This window comes from Spermophilus citellus, assembly GCF_964194105.1.
Source record: "Spermophilus citellus genome assembly, chromosome: 12".
Lineage (NCBI taxonomy): Eukaryota > Metazoa > Chordata > Mammalia > Rodentia > Sciuridae > Spermophilus > Spermophilus citellus.
Window position 1 is genome coordinate 42898368 of NC_138198.1, and position 22489 is coordinate 42920856.

Below are 22489 nucleotides of genomic sequence, written 5' to 3' on the forward strand. Positions count from 1 at the left end.
ACCCTCATCATGTGCTCCTCAGTCCCAGTCCTGTAGAGTGACCGCTCACCCACCAGCTGGGTGTCTCCCCTTGGCCCCGCTCACCCACCTCTCATTGATAAGGGGCCTCAGCCGCCTGCACATGTGTGGCACTATGAGAGAGACGTGGGGACTGGCCTGAACTGCCTAGCCTGGTGAAGGTGATTGAGCAGCCACCTTGGGTGACCTGACAAGCAGGCCACAGTTGCAAGGGTAGCTGGGGCCCTTAGAAGGAATGGCCTCCTGTGGTTCTGTATCCATAGACATCTGTGCAGGCCGCCCAGGTTGAGGTCAAACTCGTGTCCCAGGAAACTCTGCTGTCATTGTGCCTGGTTTTTAAAAATTTCCACGGATTTTGAAAGTCCAGGGGTCAGGATAAGGTTCTGATGAGTGTCGTAGAATGGCAGTGGTGTGCAGGCCGGGGTCTGGAAGGCAGCTCATCTCTGCCTTCAGAAAGAGCTGGGTGTTTGTGGAGTAGCTGCCCATGATGGTTGGGGTGGTTGGATGGTGGGCAAGTCGTCAGCAGTGCCACACAGCAGCCTCTGGTCCAGGCACTGGTGCCCGCTGTACTTCCCAGCTCCTCCTGTAGGTCCCGTGCTCGGCTCTTCTCCCATTGGGCCCTGAACCCTAGTGCTTTCTCAGTCTTGGACCTTGTCCTTTTCTGCTGTGGCCCGCTGGTTCTGATGTGCCTGTTGGGACTGGCTGAAGTGGCCTGTGGAAAGCAGGTTCCTCCAGGGAGCATGTCCCTTTGCCCTCCTCACATTGCTTTGCACCTCACATTTGGTGGTGGCTGCCTCTGTGGAGCCCAGGAAGCCTGCGTCACTCTGGTCCCCGGGAACGGTGTTCTGCCTGCTGTGTTGTGGCTCTTCTCCCCCTAGCAACACCCATGGTGTGATGCTCTTGATGGCTCTCCAGGGACCTGGTCCAAGGGCCCTGGGGTAGCCAGCTGAGTGAGCTGAGGCTGCAGACAAAGGTGGACAGTGGGCAGTGGAACCCTGTTAGGGAAGTGTCATGTGTAGCTACTCCTTTCCCCGACTTCCTGGTTCGGCTGATCTGAACTCTGCTGTCTTGGCCAGACTAGATGATGACAGAGATAGTGGAACTGTGTAAACTAGTATTATGGCCTCTCCCTCAGGTGCCACTGCGTCCCCTGATGCTGAGTGCACAGGGTAGGTGGCCTGTGAAACTCACTCAGGTTCCTGTTCCCTGGCTTTAGCGCCATTTCTTCCCCAGCTGCTGTGAAGGGCTGGTCTTCAAGAAAAGCAGGCCCTGCCAGAGGCTCTGTGTTTCCTGGATGGCGGTCTAGTACTTCACATGTTCCTGCAGAGCTTGGTTACTTGCTAGTACTGTGAGACTACCCTCGTGGAACTAGCCACACAACTGACAGCTGCTGTGGCCAGCGTGATGGGACTGTGTGAGGTGTGCCCAGCTTGAGGGCTGTGGTGGCTGCACTCGATGCCGTAGGTGGCCTCACCCAATTCCTTTTCCTTTTACAGAGAGTCAAGAAAGATGTGGACAGAGGCACCCAGCACTCGGACATGTTCCTGCTGAAGCCCGAGGATGGGGGAGAAGGTACTGCTCTGCTTGCAGGAGCTGGCTTGGCTTCACTGTGGTTTGAGAGTCAGGCCCTGTTGGGCTACGGGCAGAGGCAAAGGCCACCTCCCTCTTGTGGATGTAGGGGTGGCAGTGAGCTCCTCGCACACAGCTCAGAGCTGGGCTGGGCCACCCTGCCCCAGGAATGCTGTGGTGCCTGGTCTGACGGGGTGGGAGAGCACCTGTCAAGGGCCCAGTGCCGTTTAGTCACCCATGTCCCTTCCACGCCTGACACGTGAGGTGCTTTGAGGTAACTATGGATGGACCTTCCGGGCAGTTTTGTGTGCATACATTCTTGGGATCCCGAAGGTGCAGAGCCAGGTGTGTAGGAGGTGTGGGGTGAGAGGCCAGGGCAAAGGTGTTGTTGCTTTGCAACCGTTTCTTGGCATTTTAAGGAACTTTTGTTCTTGTTCAAGATCAAGTGAATGACAACAGGAGGTGGAGTTCTGGAATGCTCCTGAAGTATTCCCCTCCTGAGAGGCGGGGAATCCCGTATCTTCCAGAAGAGATGGAGTGACCACCTTCCAGGCCGTAGCCCTGCGTCTTGGGAGAGAGCTAGGTGGGGTCTGAGGCCTGGGTTCTGGTGCCAGGGCTGCCTCCATGTGACAGTGTCCTCTGACCTCCTTGGAGGAAAAAAATGAGGGGATTGCCATGCACAGTAGCTTTACTTGTTCCTGCCCTAGAATTCTTCAGTCTCAGGACTGTCCTGCACCACATACTTCTCAGGTGGCCACAGTGTCCTGCACTTGCAGGTGAGGGTGTTTGCTCCTCCTGTGAGCTCCTTATATACCAGGGCACTTGGACCTGAAGGCTGGACTCTGTTCACTGCTCAACCCCAGCGAGAGAGACTAGAGAGTCCTGCCTGCCTGTGCGTGTGCACTGGTGGTGTAGCTCTGTACCTTCTGGTTTCTGATGAGTTGGCCGTGGCCCACGAGTAGTGGGCCCAGAATCCCACTTGTGGGGTGTGTCCACAGCCATGTCCAACACTACCCAGTGGAATGTCTGCTGTTACTTTTTAGTTCATTAGGGGAAAGTGTCTACCCTTTTTTCTGTAAGTGGTGGACTTTGCCTCACACTTTACACAGACCAGGTTTTGAGAGCTCACACCCATGAGGCACCTGCCAAGGCAATGCAAGGCAGACGTCGCCAACAGGAAGAGGCACCAACCTGCGGTCTAGTGTGCGCCAGGCAGAGGTTCAGTGTTGTCTGGCCCCTTGTGGGACTGTGCCCCCCCAGCCGCCCATGGGGACCTGCTGGATGTGGACTTTCTGGAGACCCTCCTAGGACCCCGGCAGCCCTCCTGAGGTCCGCTTCTGTGCCCCTATGCTTCCCGCACTGGCCACTAGGTGGCAATGTGAGGAGGGCACGTGAAGAGTCACACAGCTGGGCCTGAGGAAGGACAGAGCCCCAGGGTGGAACCGCGTCCTCTTCTGCTTCTGCAAAGGGAGCCTCACAGTGAGGCATGGCCATTTGCCTGCACCGACCATCACTGGGCGCCAGGGCTCCCCAGCCTCCTGTGTCTCTTGCCTTTCTTACCTTCTTTGTTCTCTATTGACAGGCAAATGGACATGGACCCGGATCAGCCCTTCAGGGGTCAAGCCCACTCCAAGGTCTGGCTTTTCGGTGGCCATGACCCCGAATCATCAGGTGCTACTCTTTGGGGGTGTCTGTGACAAGGAAGAGGAAGAGAGCCTGGAAGGCATGTTCTTCAACGACCTGTACTTCTACGATGCTGCCAGGAACCGCTGGTTCCTGGGATAGCTGAAGGTGTGAGCTCTGGCATGGAGCGCCCAGGCAGGCAGGCAGGCAGGCAGGCTGCAGCTGTGGTGGCCAGAGCCCACCCTCACACCTCAGTGCCTCTTCCAACCCACAGAGCATCTGTGTACCCTCCCAATGGGAGTGTCCTGCTTCCACACGCATCCCAGCTGACCAGGCTTGGGGCTCTGGCCTGGTGCCCACTGGCACAACCTTGCTGTCCTTTAGAGCCAGAAGCTGCCCAGGCCACCGTCTGATGATGGCACTTGTGGTCCTCTGCAACAGCCTGTGTGTCTGCTGCCCAGGCTTGTCCCTGGTTTCCCATCACCCTCTCTGCTGTCCTTATCAGAGCACCTGCTTCCCAGGGCTGCCCGAGACTGGCAGAACAGTGGTGGCAGTCCCAGAAGGGGACTTGCAGGCAGCCCCACGGTCTGCGTAAGCACATCAGCATTTCACCCCACATGCCCACTGCAGTGCACCCGCCTGCCACAGAGGCACACTGCTGTCACAGGTCTGACGGAGTGAGTGGCACACGCTGTTCTGCACGTGGGGCCTCTGCTGGGTGGAGAGCTTCCTCCCCAGACCCCAGGGCTGGTTAGTCTTGTCCTCACTGTTTGGTCTTAGGCCCCCTGGTGCTCCTCGAGGTGAGACTCTCAGCAGTGTCCCTATGGTGAGCTGAGTACCTGGAGCGTGGCTTTGCCCTGGGTTGGCCTGTGGAGAGTGGTGCTGGAACTTCTGAACATGACATGGCAGCAGACATCATCTCAGGAGGATGCGTTCTCTGAGAAAATGACCACCACCCCTTAGCAAAAGGGTCCATGCAGGCTCCAGTGAGGTCTAAGGGGCCAGCGGCAGGGCAGATGGTCGTTCTGCGGAAGGAGGCCCAAAGCAAAGCTGCATGGGAGTGTTGGGACTGCAGGTTCTGCTTCCCACATGGCACCTGTTGGTCAGCAGGTTTTGTTGACCCACTCATCACTCTGCTGGCCCTGGTGGGCTTTCCCAAGGCTACCTTCAGGGCTCTAGGAGCCAGGGCACTGCTGGGGTTCTGCCTGGCGGCCTTCTGTGAAGATACCACTCTTGCCTGCCCACTGTCTCTGCTGCCTGAGAATACAGGGATGTCTGTGGGACTTTGTCCCTAGAAGTCCTTTGTGGTGTGTTGGGGGCCAGGGCCGCCCCTGCTCTGCTGCTCAGGTCAGGCACTCTGCTCTCATTCCCTTGTCAGGGCCCCAAGTCGGAGAAGAGGAAGCGGAGGCGGGCCAGAGCAGAGGACCACGAAGGTGCCAGGGAATTGGAGCGTGGGGCAGCCAGTGCCCCCGAGCCCCTGGAGGTGGTCAAAGAGGTGGTGGCCGAGGATGGGACCGTGGTCACCATTAAACAAGTGCTCACAGCCCCAGGCTCAGCAGGCTGCCAGCCCCCAGAGGAGGAGGATGGGGCTGTGGAGGCTGGCCCCAGGGTGGAGCCCTGTCCACGCTCTAGTGCCATGCTGGCCATTAAGCATGGGCTGCTGTATGTCTACGGGGGTATGTTTGAAGCCGGTGACCACCAGGTGACTCTAAATGACCTGTATTGCCTCGACTTCCATAAGATGGAAGAGTGGAAAGTCTTGGTGGAGATGGATGCAGGTAAGCCAGAGTGGGGGGGCAGGGGTCTTTACCTGGAGTGCACACGCCAGCTGTTGGGCCGGCTGTCTCCAGTGCGCCTGCCCCTGTCACCATATCTGCCCTGAGCCAGGAGCCTCATGGGGACTTGGGCTCTCGCCCCTGGCCAAGGTACCCTGAGAGCCTGCCTGGGTGTGGGCCGCAGAGGGCACTGGACACCAGCCCTGGACAAAACTTCTGTGGGTGCACCTAGTGGTTCTGCTGGAACTCAGCCGAACAGACCCTCCTGTGTCCCGGAGCTCCCAAGCATTCAGTCTGTGGCCCTGTCTCTGTTACCCAAACTGCCTTGGCCCCTTGAGTCCTCAGGTCCCCGTTTTCCCTCAGACTGCCATGGGACCCAAGTCAGTTTTATGAAGACTCGAGACAGGATGTGGGACTCCGTGTCTGGGGAGCACCAGATCACAAAGTTCAGGCCCTGCTGCTGTCTCCTGAGGACCATCTGTCACTCAGCAGGCCACGTCCGTGGAGGCAGTGGTGTCTGCTCGTCCTCTGTGTTCCCTGATCTCTCTGCTCTTGAAGTCCAGGGAGATGCTGTCTCTTCTCTGCTGGCCCTGGGTGTCCAGGACAGGGGAGTTGGGTTTCACGTCACAGTTGTGGATAAGAAAATGGTGTCCTGTGAGTTGGCCAGCTCCTGCGTGCAGTTTTTCCTGACACCCCAGGCTTCAGTGAGTCTCTGTTCTTTTTGTTTTTGAAGAAACTCAGGAATGGCTGGAAGATACGGACTCAGAGGAGGATAGCAGCTCGGCTGAGGGTGCTGAAGGGGGAGAAGAGGACCAGGACGAGGACAGCGGGGAGGAGACCGGCGAGGAGGAGGAAGGTGAGGTTCTCCCTGGGATCGGCCTTTGTTCTGTGCTCTTGAGGAAGCCTCAGGTAAACCAGCGCCCGTTGAGGGCGGTACTGCTGCAGCCTCTGCAGCCGCACGTGACGGCTGTCTTCTGCATTGCTTGCCCAGGCTCCCACAGCTGAGTGTTTCCCACCCCTTCTCCTGGATGGAGCAGTGGCATGGACCATCTACCTGGGACTGAGCAGTACTGGCTGGAACTCACCTGGGACAACCTGGGGCGTGACACTCTGGAGAAGAAAGTGCTGGAGGTTAACTGAGGGTAGCTGAGGCCCTTTAGCATCACCAGGCGTCATTTAAAATAAATTGAGTATGAACTAGGCCTACAGTCCTGTTCTTCAGCCTGGAGCGTCCCCGCAGTCTGGCCAGGCCTCTGCCTTCCTGTGGGTTCTACCAGGTGGGTGGAGTGGCTGCCTGCGTTCGGGGTGAGGCCACACAGAAAGGACCCCAGCCAGCCTGTTTCTGTTCCAATAAACCCGGACTAGGTGTTCTTTGAGGGGGTTTTCCTTCTGCACAAGGGGACACCAATGTTCTATGACCCCATGTCGTCACACTGGAGTCTTCAGTACCTGGCAGTGGATGAAGCAGCCGTGGTGTTCATGTGGTCGTAGTGCCTTCAGCATGGAGGGCCTGCTGCCAGGCCAGTCCTTCCTGCTGCGCAGCCTCTTCGTGGGTCTTGGGAGGGAGCTCCAGGTGCCGGCGGGCCCACCATCAGCCTTCTCGGGGAGCAGGTGGCAAAGCCCCCCCCCCCCCCCCCCGTGCCTTTCCTCCCTGGGCGCAGGCTATTTGCAGAGTGACAGCAAGGAAGGGAAGCCAAGAGCAAGGACTCCACGCCTCTGCGGCCTGCCTGCCCAGCACCACTGCCCTGGAGCAGGTGGAGCCTCCTGGCCCGGAAGCCTGTGGGCCAGCATGGTGGCCAGTGCCTGCTCCGGGGCTGGAGACCAGGCTTCCTGTGTCTGGTTGAGTTGTGAGTTGGGCTTTGACTTCACGCTGGTGCAGTTTTTCCCTTTCATCCAAATGTCTTCACAGTGACGTGCTGGCCTGGTAGTTTCTGTGGTGCAGCGTAACCCTGTCACCCGTTTGTCACCCTAGAGTTAACCAAGAGGTAGGCTCAAGCACAGAGTTCTGATGGGAAAGGGTGGGGCCCCACTTGGCTAGAAACAGCCCCCTTTTCCATCGTCTTCTCGTGCTGAGTGTGCACCACGGAGATCAGGGTGGTCTTGGCAGGGGGCACCTCCACCCGTGAGGGGGAGCTCCAGCCAGCACGTCCACAGCAGGGTCACTGCAGCGGGTCTGTGGGGCTCCTTGTTCTCTTCTGAGGGCAGCTGAGCTGGCCACATAGGTCACGCTGTTAAGATGAGCTTGAGGGGGTGGTTGGGCTGAGTTGAATAAAATGGAAGGGAACCACCAGCTAAGCTTGGAAATCTGATCATTGAAAGTTTGGTTTGGTTTTGGCTTTTTAGATGTGACAGTAGTGTTTATTCAGTTTGACATGTTTTTTCTCTCTGAATCAGTACAAGCAAGAACTTTGGGTAGTTGATCCTTAGAAATACTTCAAGGGAGCTGAGTGTGGTGGCCACATCTGTAATCCCAACCACTTGGGAGACCGAGGCAGGAGGTTTGCAAGTTTGAGGTCAGCCTCAATAATAGAAGGCCCTGTTTCAAAATAAAAGGGGTTGAGGGTGCAGCTCATTGGTGGAGTGCCCAGTTCAATCCTAGTACTACAAACATTGATGAGAAAACCTTTAAGGGACCAAAGGCTGGAAGCCCCCCCTGAGGTTAATAGCTAGCTCCTGTCAGTTTCAGGTGACTAAATGAGAGCCACACGGAAAGCCTTCTCAAGTCTGCTGTCATGGGGTGTTGGGACCAGGTGATGGCTTGATGAGAGGAATTTGCCTGAGGAGGGGATGTCTCTTCTCTCCCACGGAAGGAGAGGTCAGGCGCCGGCCCCCACTGCAGTCTGCACCTGTCTGTGCCGCAGGACCTTTCCAGTCACCGCTGCTTTCCCAGGCAGCGGGAGTTGGAGGCAGAGCTGTGGGGCCCTAGCACAGCTCCACCCTGGCTCCACCCTAACTCGGCTTCACCCTAGCTCAGCTCCCGGTGCCATAGGCACTTCTGCCTCAGGTCCTCGTCCAGCTGCACCTGGTCACTGAGGTCTGATTATGTCATCCTTAAAGACACAGCAGTCACTGGGGAAAGTGGAAGCACCAGCCCTAATACCACAGCACCAGAGAGAGCCTGTTTTCAGTCTGTCCTGTGGACACGCCTGCCACCTCCTGCACCTTTGCTGCGGGCCCGCCCCCTTCCTTTCCAGGCTGTGGAATGTTCCGTAGCTAAGAACCTGCAAGGTCTTATCAGACAGTCCTCCTTCGGTTGGTCACAGGCCCTGGACACACACCGAGTGCTGAGGTTGGCCTCTGTGGGTTCTTGGCCGCAGAGGGTCCTGACTGTTCCTGGCTCTGGGGGAAGGTCACGAACCCAGGAAGGCCTGGCCACCCGTCCTCCCCACTGGCCCTGCCCCCCTGGGCTGGGGTTCCCATGACCTGTGAGCAGGAGAGCTCTGGACGCAGGTGGGGCGCCCAGAAACACCCTTTGGAATGTCCCTTCTCCCCAGGTGACCGGCTGCATGGCTCTGTCGTCCTGACCAGTGCTGATCTGTGGCTGTTAGGACCAGGGTGCCCCTGGGCGGGGGCCGGGGCCAGGGTGCTGCCTCTGGGTCTAGTCCAGTGCTTTCGGGATGCACGCGGCTCAGATGGGCATTTCAGATGCAGGCAGTCAGCATGGGGTCCGCGCTTGGGGCAGGTTAGCCCAGGGCACCACGTCAGGGAGGGGGTGGCCGACGAGTGTGTGGGGCATGGGCGCCACCTGCCTTCGGCCATCTTGTCAGATGGCCCTCACTCGTGACACAGCCCGATGGCCTTGGCCCAGGGTCAGGCTGTTCCCAAACACGAGCGGGCGGCCAGGGTGGGAGTGGGAAGGAGGGCCGTTCCCCGCACTGCTGCTGGGGAGGCACAAGGGGCCATTGTGGCTGACACCCAGGGCGGGACCTGCTTATCTTTCTCCAGCAGTTAGGCTGGGTGGACGGTGGTGAGAGAGGCATTCCTAGAGCCCTTCTCCTCCTCCACGCGCCTCCCGGGAGCAGTCTGGGTTAGACCCCCTCGCTGCCAGGTGTCCTGGAGGTTGAGTGCTGCCCACCCAGGGCCCGACTCCCACTGCGTCACCTGCCGGGGGCTGGGACGCGGGTCTGTGTGGCACTCCTGGTCTGTGGAGTGAGTGTTCTACAGCGCTCTTAGGTGGCAAGGTCCCCCAGGCTCCGAGAAGTGCAGTGTCCCAGTCCGGTGGCATGCAGGGTCACGAGCCCTGTCCTTGAGTACCGCTGGGGACAGTGCAGGGGCCTCGGCCTTACTGGGAGAGTCCAGCTCCAGGTCTGTTCCCAAAGGGCCTGAGAGGTTGCCAGAAGCCACCACCGCCCTTCTACCTGACGCTCAGGCTCCTGCTGGCTTCCCACTGGGGCCAGAGCACCTGGGAGTCCGGCTAGGGTGGCCAGGGTGGGACCCTACGTCCTGGATGCTGAGAGCAGCTTCTTGCAGGGCGGGTTCCAGCCAGGGGCCACCTGAGCTTTGTAGAAGGCACCTGCCCACAGTCACTTCACCTGGTGGAGAGAGCGAGCCTCCTGGGGTCTCCACAGATAAGGACACTTCCCTTTGTCCTCTCTGCCTTCAGTCACTTCTCCCAAGCCCACTTCCAACCGCAGCTGCAGGAGTCTCAGGGCTCTATCGTCTGAGCTGGGGACACCACTCGGTCCTCCTCAGACCTGCGCTCGGGGCCACCCCTGCCAGCAGGGGGTGGGATCCTCAAAGTGAATCCTAAATAGTCCAGGGGCTTCACGGAGAAGAAGACAGCCACTGCTCAGCCTCAGGCTGCCAAAGCAAAACTTAGAGGGACCCCCCCCAGGCCAGCCCCCCCTTACAGGGGTCCAGGGAGCCGGTCTGACAGGGGGGCTCTGGCGGACTTGGGTTACTCTAGAATGGGGATGGCCTGCCCAGGGCCTCCAGGCATCCTCTGGATTCATGCCAGACTCAGGGTCAGACCTCCACAGCGGGTGACCCAGGCCCTGGAGACAGGAGTGCCAGGCCATGTGGCATCCTCATGGGGTCTCTGTGGCCACTTTAAGCTCTGTGGTTAAGGAAGCTACTGCCCAGGGAGCCGCTCTCCCGCTGGTGCTCCTCGAGAGCTCTGAAGTGCGTCCTTGCACCACAGGAATGACAGATGTGGAAGTCACATGTACCACTTGTGCCAGCAGGGTGGGATCAGAGGGCAGGAAGATGGGCTTCCAGTGCCCCGGGCCAGTCAGCACAGGATGGAGGCTGGGGAGCCCGAGCAGGACGAGGGGCGGTCACTGCCATGGCCCTGACAGGGGCCCTCTACTGCCCTTGGCTGTGGATTGGGAAGGCCTTCCTACTCAGGGTTGCTGGGCAGAGCTGCTCTCTAGGCAAAGGGGCTGGTTCCACCTACGTGTGGTGCTGGGAGTCAAAGCCAGGGCCGCGGATGCCAAGTCTAGGATGCCCGCTCCTAGACTTCCAGAAGCCAATGCCACTCACCGTGGTGGACAGATGCCATCTGGTCCCAGCCGTAATCCCCAGAACCAGGTTTCTGCAGTGTCCGCATTCCCAGACTTAAGGCGAAGGCAGAGCGATATGGGCCTGCACTCAGGCCAGGGGACAGGCAGAGGGAGCCCTGGGGTGGCCAGCACTGCGCCTTCTCCTGAGCCCGCTGAGCCAGCAGCCACACAGAGCAATGGAGGCCCTGAGTCTGAGGCCCCACCAGTGTCCACCCAGCACCAGCCAAGGGTCAGCCCATCTTCCAGATAGGGAATTGCCCAGAACTAGGGTGGCATGTCCGAGACACAGTGGGGGCACCTTGGCCTGTTGGCTCATAGGATCCCCCAGCACTGGGTGGCTGCGACAGCCGATGTTCATCTTAAGGCAAAAGGGCTGCTTCTATGGACTTCAGATGCCCATCTGCTATAGTCCTGGAGGTCTCAAGTCCAAAGTCAAGGTGTTGTCAGGACCGTCCTTCCCAAGTCTCCAGGGGAGGACATAGAAGAAAAGAAAAAAAAATTGAAACCAGAGTCCTTGGGGAGGGTTAGGGTTAGGGTTCCAGCTTGGGGGGCTCCAGGCGTCCCTGAGCCCATGGCTGCTTTGCCCCAGATCTGCCTCCGTCTCTCTGCCAGACATGGTGGGGACACCTGTCTAATTCCTGAGGGTCCCACTGCAGCCCTCACTGGCCCGCTCAGACCATCTCTTCAGATAGGGCTCCCCCTGCCCTCCGGCGGCAAGTCTCGCGCTTCAGCGCCTTCCTCTGTCTGACCGCTGTGCTGGAGCCCAGAGGCAGAGTGAGGGACAGGATGGCAGCTGTCCCCAGTGGAAGCGTGGCCTTCCTGCTGCCAGGGATGGAGGTCCCCTCCCTGCAGCAAGTGTGCCTGGGCTGTGCCTGGCTGGTGGGGTTCTGAGGCTCCCCCCACCTCCGAGCACAGGAGTGAGCTCAGAGCTGGCCATCTCCAGATCACGGGTTTCCCAGGCCTGGGCCCTGGCAAGCTGTAGCCAGGGCTTTCCTCAACACGAGGGCCAAGCAGATCTCGGGGGACACAGTGGCCATGGGGAGCCTCTGTCCTGAGTCAGGGCCACAGGGCTGGCCACGTCCCCGGTGGGAAGAGTTTGACTCTCAGTCCCATTCCCTTATGCACTTGGCCATCAAGGGAACCCTCCCTCCCCGGCATCTGTCAGGGAGGAATCTGAGGGCAGGGGCAGTTCCCTGTCCCCCGGGGTGGGTGGTTCCCATGGCTGCACTGGTGTGACAGGGACTTGGACTCTTTCCCTGAAACCTCTCTCCTGGGTCTCTGCACACGCCCACCCTCCCCCAGTTCTCAGGCCCCACCAGCTCCCAGGGCCACGCGGCCTCTGGTTTGCTGGGCTCTCAGCGCTGCTTGTGCCTCGGCTTCCTCCAGCCCCTCAGGAAGGCGCGCTTTATGGGTGGGGATGGGGACACCCAGGGGAGGGACTTCAGGGGCTGCTACAGGCTGCCAGCCAGGAACTGCCTGGGACGGAGTCACTGCCCCTGGGCGGCCAGAGCAGGAGAGGAGGCAGTGAGGCCCTGCACCTCAGTGTGGTAGGAGCTGCTTTGTGCTGGACCAGGCCTGCACCCAGCTCTGCTGGGTCCACATTGTCCTTTCTGTCCATTCCCTGAGCTGGCAGCGCAGTCCTTTCCATCCATGGCAGGCTGTGGAAGTCACCTCTGCCTGGCCTGGGCAGTGGGGGACAGGCCAGTGTGACCCAGCCTGGGGCTGCGCCAGGCGTTTCAGACATTGAGCAGCCACTCTGACCTGAACCCTTCTGTGTCACCCAGTTGTGGCGACCTGGAAAGTGTCCAGGCATCGTGGGGTGGGACTGCCATTCTGGGGTCATCTTCTCAGGAGGGTGCGTGTCTCCCATTTCTCCTTGGGGCCAGCACCAGCCTCCCACAGAACTGCTGCCACCCTGCGTGGGTGGCCTTGCCGCCTCTGGCTGCCCTGGAGAGGGCAGGGACCAGCCTCCCTGAGCAGAGCTGTGGCTGAGCAGCACAGTTGGGGCAGGTAGAGCCCTGGCTCTGTACGGTCACCCCCAAACCACATCAGGCCGTGCCAGCCCCAGCCCAGGGACAGCTCGGGGTCCAGACCAGCAGACCTAGTACCACCCCATGGCACCTGTGGAGAGAAGGTAGCCTGTGATTGGTCAAGTGGCCAGTGGAGCTGTGGCCTCCCTCCTGGGCCAGTATCCAGTGTAGACGGAGACTGGCCACACTCCTGGGCTCTGCTGCTTGCTGAGGTCCTTGGACTCCTGTTGCACCCCATGCTCCCTCAGTCCATGGTCAGGCAGGACAGCCAGCCTCCAGGGCCTCAGTGTCAGTTGGGGGCCCACGCCAACAATCTTTGGCAGAGCTTCACCTCCCGGGGGACTTGACCCTGCCCTCCCACTATCTCCCACCCGATGGCAGGTGGGAAGCTGGAGCTGACCAGCTGTGCTCAAGGCTAGGTGGTCTGGGGTACTGTCCCATTGCACCTGGGCAGCCGTCTCCTCCAGGGGAGGTCCTGGTAGGGTGGCCGAGCCACACTGTCCCAGGAACAGAGCCACATGGCTGGTTGGGAGGACCTGGTCCAGCGTGCGCTTGGCCGTCTCAGGCCACCAAGTCGAGCCGAGTCCCAGGAAGTCCTGCCCTGTAGTAGGAACTCTGGACCATCTTGAGTGATGATTGCCCCCTGAGCTGGTGGCCAGAGTGGTGTGCCACATGGGCACTGGGGTCACCAAGGTCTTGGGCTGCAGGTATCTGGCTCTGACTAGGAGACCTCAGCATGTCCCCAGCCCCATGTCTTGTCCTTAGTGGGTAAGAGGCTGCTATTGTCCAGTCTGGAGGGCAGTGGTGGTGACCCGTTGGTAAAACAGGGATCTGAAGTGTCCTGTGTGCTGGCTTGGTCCAGTGCTGCTCACCAGCAGGCAGGCATGTGTCCCTAGTCCCTGGGGCTTACTCTGCCATAGCACTGTGGGTGGGTGTTACTCAGGCTGGCAGATCCTCACACCCCTGGCACGTGGCCATGCCTTAGTTTCCCCACTGGTAGGACAGATGCCCTCCCTCCCAGCAGAGTGTCTGGGTCCAGGCGCTGGGAATGTGGCTGGGTTCCTCAGAAGTAAGGTACTCCAGAATATTCCACTGGAGAGCAGGTGGGTTAGAACCTAGAGGGGCTGTGGGCAGCTCAGCTGAGGCGTTGTTGAAAGTGCCTGTCCTGAATGCCTGTCCCCAGCCCACAGGGTCCAGCCAGCTTGCTGACCATAGTATAACCAGGAGAGCAGGAGGCTGTCCCCCGGGGCTGGGTGAGGTTTTCTCAGGATGCCAGTCCCGGTGGCAGGTGGGTCCGCAGCCTCCCAGCCCAGTTACGGGAGACTCCCAGGTCCAGAGCGCTGTAAGAACAAGGACCCCCAACAGGAGTGCTGTCCACCCTCCAAGGGGCCCCAGCAGTGTCTGCTGTAGGAGGTCCTGTGCTGCGTTTGAAGCACAGGCTTCAGGTGGGTGAATGACAAGTGGACCCTTCGTGGGTCCACCCAGTGTTCTCTCCTGTCATCCTACTGGGGTCCCTTGGCCAATGGGGTGGTCACCCTCATTGAGCCAAGTGGTGACCCTGACCCAAATGGGCAGCAGTGACCAAGTCTGCAGAGCTGCCTGTCCTCTCTCGGAGTGGCCCAGGCTCTGGCCAGGCCATGCCCCTCCATGTCAGGGAGGGGCCCAGCTCTCTTCTGCCGGGGCTCAGCAGGCTGTTCAGGTGGTGGCAGGGAGAGGCCCCCGCATCCGCTTGTTCCCCTGCCCTGCTCCTCCCGGCAGGGCCCTGCCTGGCATCCTTTGACCAGCGTTCCCTCGTGGTCTTTGCCAGGTGGCGTGTCTAATCTGAACCCAGAGTTCTCCTTCCAAGGCACCAACCTGGACGTGGGCAACATCGTGCTGGCCTTGTACAGTGGCCTCTTTGCCTACGGAGGATGGTAGGTTCCAGGACGTCTGGCCGCTTCACGGTCTCACAGCACTCAAGTGTGCAGCTGGGGACAGGCAGGACAGACACTGGAAGCCCTCTCAAGGGCATCCCAACCCCAGGCCGCCCTGAAGGGCCGTGAGAGGACCCCTGAGGCCTCCATAGCATGTGTCCCTCTCTGTGTCCTCGGAACAGGCACAAGGTAGAGGCTTGAAGCCTCCCCAGCTGGGACCTGCAGCTCTGTGGCCAGCAGGTGGGAAGGTGCTAGAGGGAGGTGAGTGGGCAGGGATGCGGGAGAGCAGGAGCAGGTGGGAGTGACCGCCCTGGTGCGCCCAGGCCCCACTGGGCAGACGCAGTGCGATCCCACCTGGAACCCAGGCCCTGGCCTTCCCTGCTCACCGGGGTTGGCTCTGATGGGTGGAGTGAGGGGGCGCGCAGGGGTTATGGGGGCTCCCTGCTGAGTTTGTATCTTTTTCCTAATGGTTGTGGGGTGACATAATGAAACCTGATTTCTAGGAATTACCTGAACTTTGTCACAGAGGAGATGATCAACCCCTACAGGTACGTGGAGGGGTGAAGGAGACATCACAGGGACAAGTCACAGGGACAAGCTGGTTCCATCCAAAACCCTTTGGTGGGCTCGGCTCGGCCTCTGGGGAGCTGTGCCAGGTGCTCACAATTAGGGTGATGGGCGGGGCTGGCTTCTGGGCCCCTGTCCACCTGTGTGAACTGGAATAAGCCGTGCCCTGGGAGTGGACCACATGTGCCCCTGGGACACCTGTCCTGCATTAGATGCCCTCGGCAGCCCCAGGTACACAAAGGGTGGCCCTCTGTCCTCTGGACCACTCCAGCTTGTGTATGAAGTTCCCCCGCCCCCGTAGGTGGCTCTCAGCCCTGGCCCCCAGGGTGTCCTGGGTGGGGACTGGTCAGGGCTGTGGGCCTTCAGACAGGACCCCATCAGGGGCAACGAGGCAGGCAGATGGAGCCACCAGCCAGGTGGCCCGGCTCCCCAGGCCCAGGCAGCTGGCCCCTGCCCGAGAAGCCAGCTGAGACGTGGGGACACGCAGGGCTGTGCTCCAACAACCAGCCCCTCCCTGTTGTAGGAACCTGCCCCTGGCCATCATCATCTCCCTCCCCATCGTCACCCTGGTGTACGTGCTGACGAACCTGGCCTACTTCACCACGCTGACCACTGAGCAGATGCTGACATCCGAGGCTGTGGCCGTGGTAAGACAGCTGCCCGCCTCCCCGGGGTCCAAGAGCCCGAGACCAGGCTGTCCCTGCATGTCAGCCTCTCGCCTACCTGGAAGGGCCGTGCGGCTGTCCTCAGTCTCCTTGGAAGGTGTCACAGGAGGGCTCCCCCGCTGGCCGGGGCGTGGCGTCCTCCTCAACCTTGGCTGCGATGAAACCACAGACGCCAGGCGGCCTCCACCATGATCAGCGTGTCTGCGGTTGGTCAGGTGGACAGACTGCCCCTGGGCTGTGTCCTTGGCCTCTGTCTCCTGCCCCTTGCCCTCCCATGCGGGAGGAGCAGGGTGTCCTTGCTGTGGCTGAGTCTCACTTGGTTCAGATCCCGCGCTTGCAGAGACCCACTCACCAGGCCCTGTGAGAGTCCCCAAGTGAGGCAGGCAGATCCTCGTCCCCAGACCCGCACCTGCTCTTGGTCAGGCGAGAGGCCAGCTGGGCAGGGCCAGGCAACCCAGGGAGGCCCACCAGAGGGCCTGCCATCAGGAGCAGCCAGAGTGCCACCTTGTGAGCAGGACTGGGACAGCCAGGGAAGGGCCACTGTCCTGAGCTGTCCCCACAGTCCAGAACTGATCCCAGGGATGGCTGTGTGTGCACAAGCCAGGATTAGGCCAAGTGGGTCCTGGGTCGGCCCTGGTGAGGTCCCAGGGCTCACGTCCTTGTGTCCCTGCAGGACTTTGGGAACTACCACCTGGGAGTCATGTCCTGGATCATCCCCGTCTTTGTGGGCCTGTCCTGCTTCGGCTCTGTCAACGGGTCCCTGTTCACGTCCTCCAGGTGAGTGCCCGCCTGGGGTCGAGGGAGTCGCCCGGCTGCCAGCCTCTTCTGCTTTGCAGCCTGTGCTTGGAGTCCTGTTTGGCGTGTAGAGGTCGGGTGACAGGGAGGCCGGAAGTGTGACCTTTGCCTTCGCCCTCCCTGGAGCTGGTGGACTGCTGGGTCCTGCAGGCCCCTTCCTGGACTGCAGGAGTAACACCAGGAGGGCTGGAGGGAGGCCACCAGGGCTCCTGCCCCTGCTCCTGGGACCCAACTTGCTGGGTGCGGTCCACCCTTCAGCCGTCTGTAGGCACCTCCATCCACGGGTGGGGTCGTGGGCCTGACTGCTCACTGCTTTGTCCACAGGCTGTTCTTCGTGGGGTCCAGGGAAGGCCACCTGCCCTCGATCCTGTCCATGATCCACCCACAGCTCCTGACACCCATGCCGTCCCTTGTGTTCACGGTAAGCCTGCCACACAGCCCTGCACCCTCTGCCCCGCCACCTGTGTTGTCCAGGCGTACACAGTGGCACTCTGGGCTCTGGAGCAGCCAGAGCGCCACCTTATGAGCAGGACTGGGACAGCCAGGGAAGGGCCACTGTCCCTGAGCCACGGATCATGACTAGGATGCTGCAGGGGCTGGGAGCTCTAGTCAGCCAGGCCCCGGGCACCGAGAAGGCACTTTAACTCTGCAGCACGTGCTGGTGTAGACAGTCCCACTGCCGAGGCTGTCCGGGCACCTCTGGGGCTTGGGCATGCATCCACCGTGCACTTTTCTCTCTCCTTCTCTGAGCCTGTTTGTTAGTTCTCTGCTTCTGTGTGACAGCCACCCAACCCGGGGCCCAGAGCACAAAGCCTTTACCTTCCCACATCCTGCAGCGCCAGCGGGGGCTGCCCACCTTGGTCTCAGAGCTTGATGACTGCAATTGGCATGCTGCCCTCCAAGGGCATGGCAGGGGCTGTGGACAGGAGGCCAAAGGTTGTGGGCACACGGGCTTCTCCACAGGGAGCTTGGGCACCCTCGCGATGGGACGCTGGCTCCCGCTGCACATGTGATCCAGAGAGCAAGACGGCCGTGTGCTTTGTGGCCTAGCCCCGGCCGGGTCTGCTGTCCTTGCTGCCTGGGCCTGGTTGTTAAAGTGAGTCCGTAAGTGCCATTCCTCGGGGAGCAGGGTTAGGCTCCACCTCTTAAAGAGAGAAGTATCACAGAAGTTCTGGACATGCTTAAAGGGCCAGCTTGACCTTGGTTTTGAAACGGCCATCTGTGTAGCGTGGGGACTCTGTACTTACTATGATCCCCAGTTGGTGGGTGCATAGTTTAGTTCCAGGTTGCTGCTTTGATGCAAGGTGTGCAAGAAGCGTTGGGTCCAGGCATCTGTGCTTGCTCTGTGGGCAGCACCTCCACTGTCCTGGAAGCCCATCGCTCTCCTGGCCTCTCTGCACCTCACACGACCCCAATGTGCTGGAGGCTGAGGCTGGTCACGATCCTCCCTGGATCGGGCATGGCCCTGCCCAGGGCTCAGCCAGCCCCTTTCTCCTGGCAGTGCGTCATGACCCTGCTGTACGCCTTCTCCAAAGACATCTTCTCCGTCATCAACTTCTTCAGCTTCTTCAACTGGCTCTGCGTGGCCCTGGCCATCATCGGTATGGTCTGGCTCCGCTTCAAGAAGCCTGAGCTGGAGCGGCCCATCAAGGTGAGTACTGGTGGTGGGTCCAGCCAGCGCCGCAGGCAGAGAGCAGGCAGAGAGCAGGCTGGAGTGTCCCGAGGAGCCTGAGGCAGGAGTGGGACCCGCGCGGCCTCCCAGTCTCCACCTCCCCCCAGCAAAAGGGCATTGCTGCCCTCTGGAGGGCTCTGGGAACTGCAGTCAGCTTCGTGAGCATGAGTGGTGGAGGGGGCACGGCAACTGGGAGTCCTGGGAGCAACAGGTGGCCACTGGCAGCAGCTCCTGTCACTCGGCCAGCTCCCTTTGGTACTAGGTCATTATAACTGGCTCCTACCACAGGCTTTGACCTGTCCCCACCCCACCCCAGCTGTCTTTAGAGAGGGGAAGAGCCTGGCTCTCTGGAGGGAGCCCCGTGACTTAGTGCCCAGGACGCCCTGGTCTCCCCTTGCCCTGAGCCTGGGAGCTCAGGTAGCCAGTGTAGCACCTTTTAACATATGGTTAATGTTCCACCTGACGAGGGCCCATAGGAAGGCTGGCCCACAGGAAGGCTGTCGGAGGAGTGGCCAGCTAGACACCCCACCCTTCACAGGGACCAGCCCAACAGCTGGGGCAGGTGTCCACAGGAGGGCTTTGTGCAGGCACCAGGTCCTGCGGGCACGCTTTCCCAGGGGACTGGGCACTGTCGTGGAGTCGGTTCCCTTGAGCCTGGCCGCCTGTGGGTGCAGGACAGCAGAGCTCTCAGAACAGGCCTGTCGGCACCGCCCACAGACAGACCGGGAGAAGCTGGCTCTGCTGCCCAGGCCTCTGCGGCCCCCGCCTTCCCTGTGCCCCGGCTTCTGCCCCAGCCTGTCTGCAGGCCGCGGGTTTGGGGCAGGAGTGCCTGGTCCACCCACAAAGGGCCCTCTGAGCAGGCAGGACTCTGCTTGCTGGTGGGTGGCCAGGCCTTCCCAGAGGCTCCGCGTCTGTGATGTGGGAACCAGCAGCCCCCCTCCACCCCCGGAGCCCGGCTGCTTGTTTTCATTCCTCTGCTGACTTGGGGCCATTCCATGCCTGGTGCCTGTGCCAGGGCCGGGGTGAAGTGCTACGGACGTGGGCTCAGTTCGTGCCCCGGGGCCGACCCTGCGGAAGGTGCAAGTCAGCGCCTGCCCTGTCAGCACAGGCACTGGCCGGGGCTGTGGGTGGGGCGGGCGCAGATCCCAGGGAGGCTCCAGGGTGGCACGCCGCTGGCCACAGGACATGGGCTGGAGCTCTCCGTGGGCTGGTGGAGGTCACTCGGCGGGGTGTGGTGGTCGGGAGGAGCCCAGGCCCGGATGCTGACGCCCTGCTTTGTGCTGTCCCCAGGTGAACCTGGCCATGCCGGTCTTCTTCATCCTGGCCTGCCTGTTCCTCATCGCCGTGTCCTTCTGGAAGACACCTGTGGAAAGTGGCATTGGCTTCGCCATCATCCTCAGTGGGCTGCCTGTCTACTTCCTCGGGGTCTGGTGGCAGAACAAGCCCAAGTGGCTCCTCCAGGGCATCTGTGAGTGTCCAGGCTGCTGGCCGAGATGGGCTGGCATCAGCCAGGCCTTTGGCCACTGCAGGGTGTCAGTGGTGAGGACACCCACCTACTCCCAGCTCAAGAGCTGGGCAGCAGCTCATCTCAGAAAGAGGGGTTCCCAAGAACCAGGCTGCTGTTGCCAGAGAAGTGCCCACTGTCACTCACCAGCCTTGACACACTGCCTGACCTTCCTGGGCAGAGCAGGAGAAGGCGCCAGGCCCGGGGTGGTCCACATCAGAGTGGGCCCTGTCCTCACCCGTGTGGAAGGCCAGGCTTGAGAGAGTCCGCACCGGCGGGCCTTGCCAGCTAAGATTCTAGGGTGGCCCCTGTGCAGGCGAGGAGACCCACACCAAGGGCTGAGCCACCCATCATTTGAGCAGGACTCTCCTCCAGCCTGGGTCCCTGTGGAATCTCACGCAGGGTCACACCCAGAGCAGACTTAAGACAGAAACCTTGTTCTGAAACCACCCGTCTCCCTCCCCAGGCAGGTTCTGCGTAGAAAGTGCCAGGGTGGCCCTGGAAGTGGCTGGGGGTGGGGGGGCGGGGCGCTGGCCAGGCAGCACCACAAAGAAAAAGGAGAGAGAGTGCCAGGCGGTTCCTGGGGCCCTTCGCAGGCAGCCTGTTCTCAGGGCACAGTGGTGACATGGGCAGTGTGGGCCGGGCACACGCACAGTGGCAAGGCCACCAGGTTGCTGTGCAGTCACAGGGCTCTGGGGTGGGCAGCTGCACCTGCTCCCACACTCCTCGCCTGCTGGCCCGGGCAGTCTGGCATGACGGAGAGTTGCAGAATGTGCTGCTGGCCAGGAGGCCCTGGGGAGGCGCCAGTGCTGACCACACGGTCTGGAGGGCCACACAAAACTTGGAGTTCCTGTCCTCCTGCAGCTTGGCACGGTGTGGGGACAGGTCAGGTGGGAGCTGGGCTTGTGGGTCCTCGTCTCCACAAGAAGGACGCCTGGCCCAGCCCGAGGCCTGGCCGCGCTCACTCTGTGTCCTCTCCCGCAGTCTCCACGACCGTCCTTTGCCAGAAGCTCATGCAGGTGGTCCCGCAGGAGACCTAGCTGGCGGCAGACGCTGCTGGCAGGGAGCACGCGAAGGCCACGCGCAGACAACTCGCCCTCAGAAAAGCAGCTCCCGGTCTCCCTCGTCCCCTCACCGTCCCTGCCCAGGACGGCACCCACAGCAGCTGTGAACACTCTGGTACGAATGGTGTCCTGGAAGATGGATGTCCCTGGTGGCTCCCGGGCACAGTGCCAGCAGTGAGCTGGGGCAGGCCTGGTGGCCCCCCCCATGGGACCCACCGCCTTCTCCCTTCCCTATTCATCTGCATTCAACTTAAATTTGGGGTCAGGTCAGTGCCACCAACTGATTGCTGTTTAGAGAGGTCAGGAGGAGGTGGGAGACATCTCGACAGTGCCTTGTGCCTCCAAGGGACCCGATGCTGTGGCTGCACAGAGCACTGAGGACCTGCACTGGCATGGCAGTGCCTGTCTGCGGGCGCACCTCCAGCTGCTCCAGCCCTCTTCCCTCCAGCGCCGGTGTAGGGCTGAGAGAGAAGAGCCCTGGCTGTGTCTTTGCCTTAAAGTCTCGAAATGGCTCCTGCCCTGCGAACCCTGGAGAACGAACCTTCAGCAGCAAGAGCCAGCCCTGCCTGTCCCTGGGGTTGACCATGGGGCTGTGTGCATCTAGGGACAGCCAGGAAGGCAGGCAAGGCACGGCTGGGGACCCCGGCCTCTGCCTCCCACTGACCACAGCAGCCCTTCAGCCCTTGGGCTCGCTTCCCCCGTGGCCAGGGTTTCGACTTCCCCTCACGTGCCCCATCCCACTCTCAGAAGACAGCAAAGCCTTCCTGGGCTCTCCTCTCTCTGCCTCCGGTGGGCCTTGTCTTTGTTGTGCCCTGGGGCACTTGAGGCCTGGCCAGCACATCTGGCCACACTGTTCTTGCTGAGCTGTCAGGAAGTCCCTGCAAATCACCCGCAGAGAGCGGTTCCTCTCTTCAGGTCAGACTGAAGGGACTCTGAGGCCTGAGAAGAACTCAGCAGGCTCCTGTCTTGCAGTGGGAGCTCAACCTCAGCTTCAGACCACTGACCCCCCCTCCCAGGAGGAGGGCAGTGCCAGCCACTTGGCAGGGTGCAGCGTGTTCCTGGGGTGCGGTATGGCTAGGTCGGTATGGCTAGGTCGTGGGACCCCCACCTGCGAGGCAGGTCAGAGGGGTCCGTCTGGTTCTGGGGCCTGTGTCCATGGTGCTGACTCTGACTTGCCGGCTAGTGTCCAGGAGCATACTAGGACCATGGCCCATCTGGGAAGTCTCTGCTGTCCAGCCAGGCATGGCCGACAGTCCGCAGGGCCTGGGATAGCAGACCCTGGCCTGACAGCCTCTGTTTGTCCCCTAACACTTACTAACGCGGAGGTATGGTTGGCACCGTGTTTATTTATTTCAGGTGGCCGGCTGGAGCCGTGGTGTATTGGCACCGCGTCTGAATCGGCCACCTTGGCCATCCACTGTGGCGTCCACAGAGCTAGTGACTCGTGGCTGGTACATCTTCTATTCTGTGTTAATGGCTAACCTGTTACACTGGGCTGGTGGGGTGGGGAGTTCTATTTGTGGGGTCTTTTTGTTTTTAAAGAAATGCGACTGAGATTCTAAAAATCGCTGGTGCTTCTGTGTTCTTCTTTGGGGCCACATTGGGTATTGGGATGTTCCAGGTCCCCCCCAATATCGCTCTCACAGTCATCAGGGTCTGGACAGGTGCGGGGGATGTCACGACCTTACAAGTGTGGGACCCTGGGGTGGCCAGGCTGGAAGGCAGCCAGGGACAGGGCAGGACCAGGGCAGGGACTGCAGCTGAGGGAGCCCTGAGGTGGAGGGGCCCAGCCT

The 22489-nt window shown here is 60.9% G+C and overlaps 1 protein-coding gene, 2 long non-coding RNA genes and 1 pseudogene across 7 annotated transcripts in view; 3 read left to right on the plus strand and 1 right to left on the minus strand.

The window, feature by feature from the left end:
* LOC308631575 (kelch domain-containing protein 4-like) overlaps positions 1–6361 on the plus strand; it is a 42089-nt pseudogene extending 35728 nt beyond the window's left edge. Inside the window, exons 8-12 of the transcript XR_014024320.1 lie at positions 1515–1590; positions 3170–3378; positions 4589–4988; positions 5719–5841; positions 5977–6361. The product of XR_014024320.1 is annotated as a kelch domain-containing protein 4-like (transcript). The remainder of the gene's footprint in view (positions 1–1514; positions 1591–3169; positions 3379–4588; positions 4989–5718; positions 5842–5976) is intronic.
* Positions 1–22489, plus strand: part of LOC308631712 — an 895537-nt gene that overhangs the window by 845114 nt on the left and 27934 nt on the right. The gene's annotated exons all lie outside the window — the stretch shown is intronic.
* On the minus strand, positions 9980–15271 carry LOC308631711. Of its 2 annotated transcripts, none has more exons than XR_014018314.1 (3): positions 14940–15271; positions 14371–14483; positions 9980–10950 (listed from the first exon to the last, which is right to left on the minus strand). It is a non-coding gene; the product is annotated as an uncharacterized lncRNA (long non-coding RNA). The 2 variants fall into 2 exon arrangements; XR_014018315.1 differs by lacking the exon at positions 9980–10950 and adding an exon at positions 11212–12607.
* Positions 13034–21485, plus strand: LOC308631705 (large neutral amino acids transporter small subunit 1-like). The gene is made up of 8 exons (XM_081263155.1): positions 13034–14429; positions 14933–14977; positions 15520–15643; positions 16335–16438; positions 16781–16877; positions 17958–18107; positions 19419–19596; positions 20617–21485. Exons 1-8 carry the CDS (start codon positions 14164–14166, stop codon positions 20670–20672), a joined length of 1020 nt encoding a protein of 339 aa, XP_081119281.1. The 5' UTR covers positions 13034–14163; the 3' UTR covers positions 20673–21485.

Excerpts from the sequence above, each read along its gene's own strand:
- LOC308631705 (XM_081263155.1), top strand. The coding sequence starts at position 14,164 with ATGTCAGGGAGGGGCCCAGCTCTCTTCTGCCGGGGCTCAGCAGGCTGT. Across the intron at positions 14,430-14,932 it reads CTCTTTGCCTACGGAGGATG|GAATTACCTGAACTTTGTCA; the intron begins GTAGGTTCCAGG and ends CCTGATTTCTAG. Across the intron at positions 19,597-20,616 it reads GTGGCTCCTCCAGGGCATCT|TCTCCACGACCGTCCTTTGC; the intron begins GTGAGTGTCCAG and ends CCTCTCCCGCAG.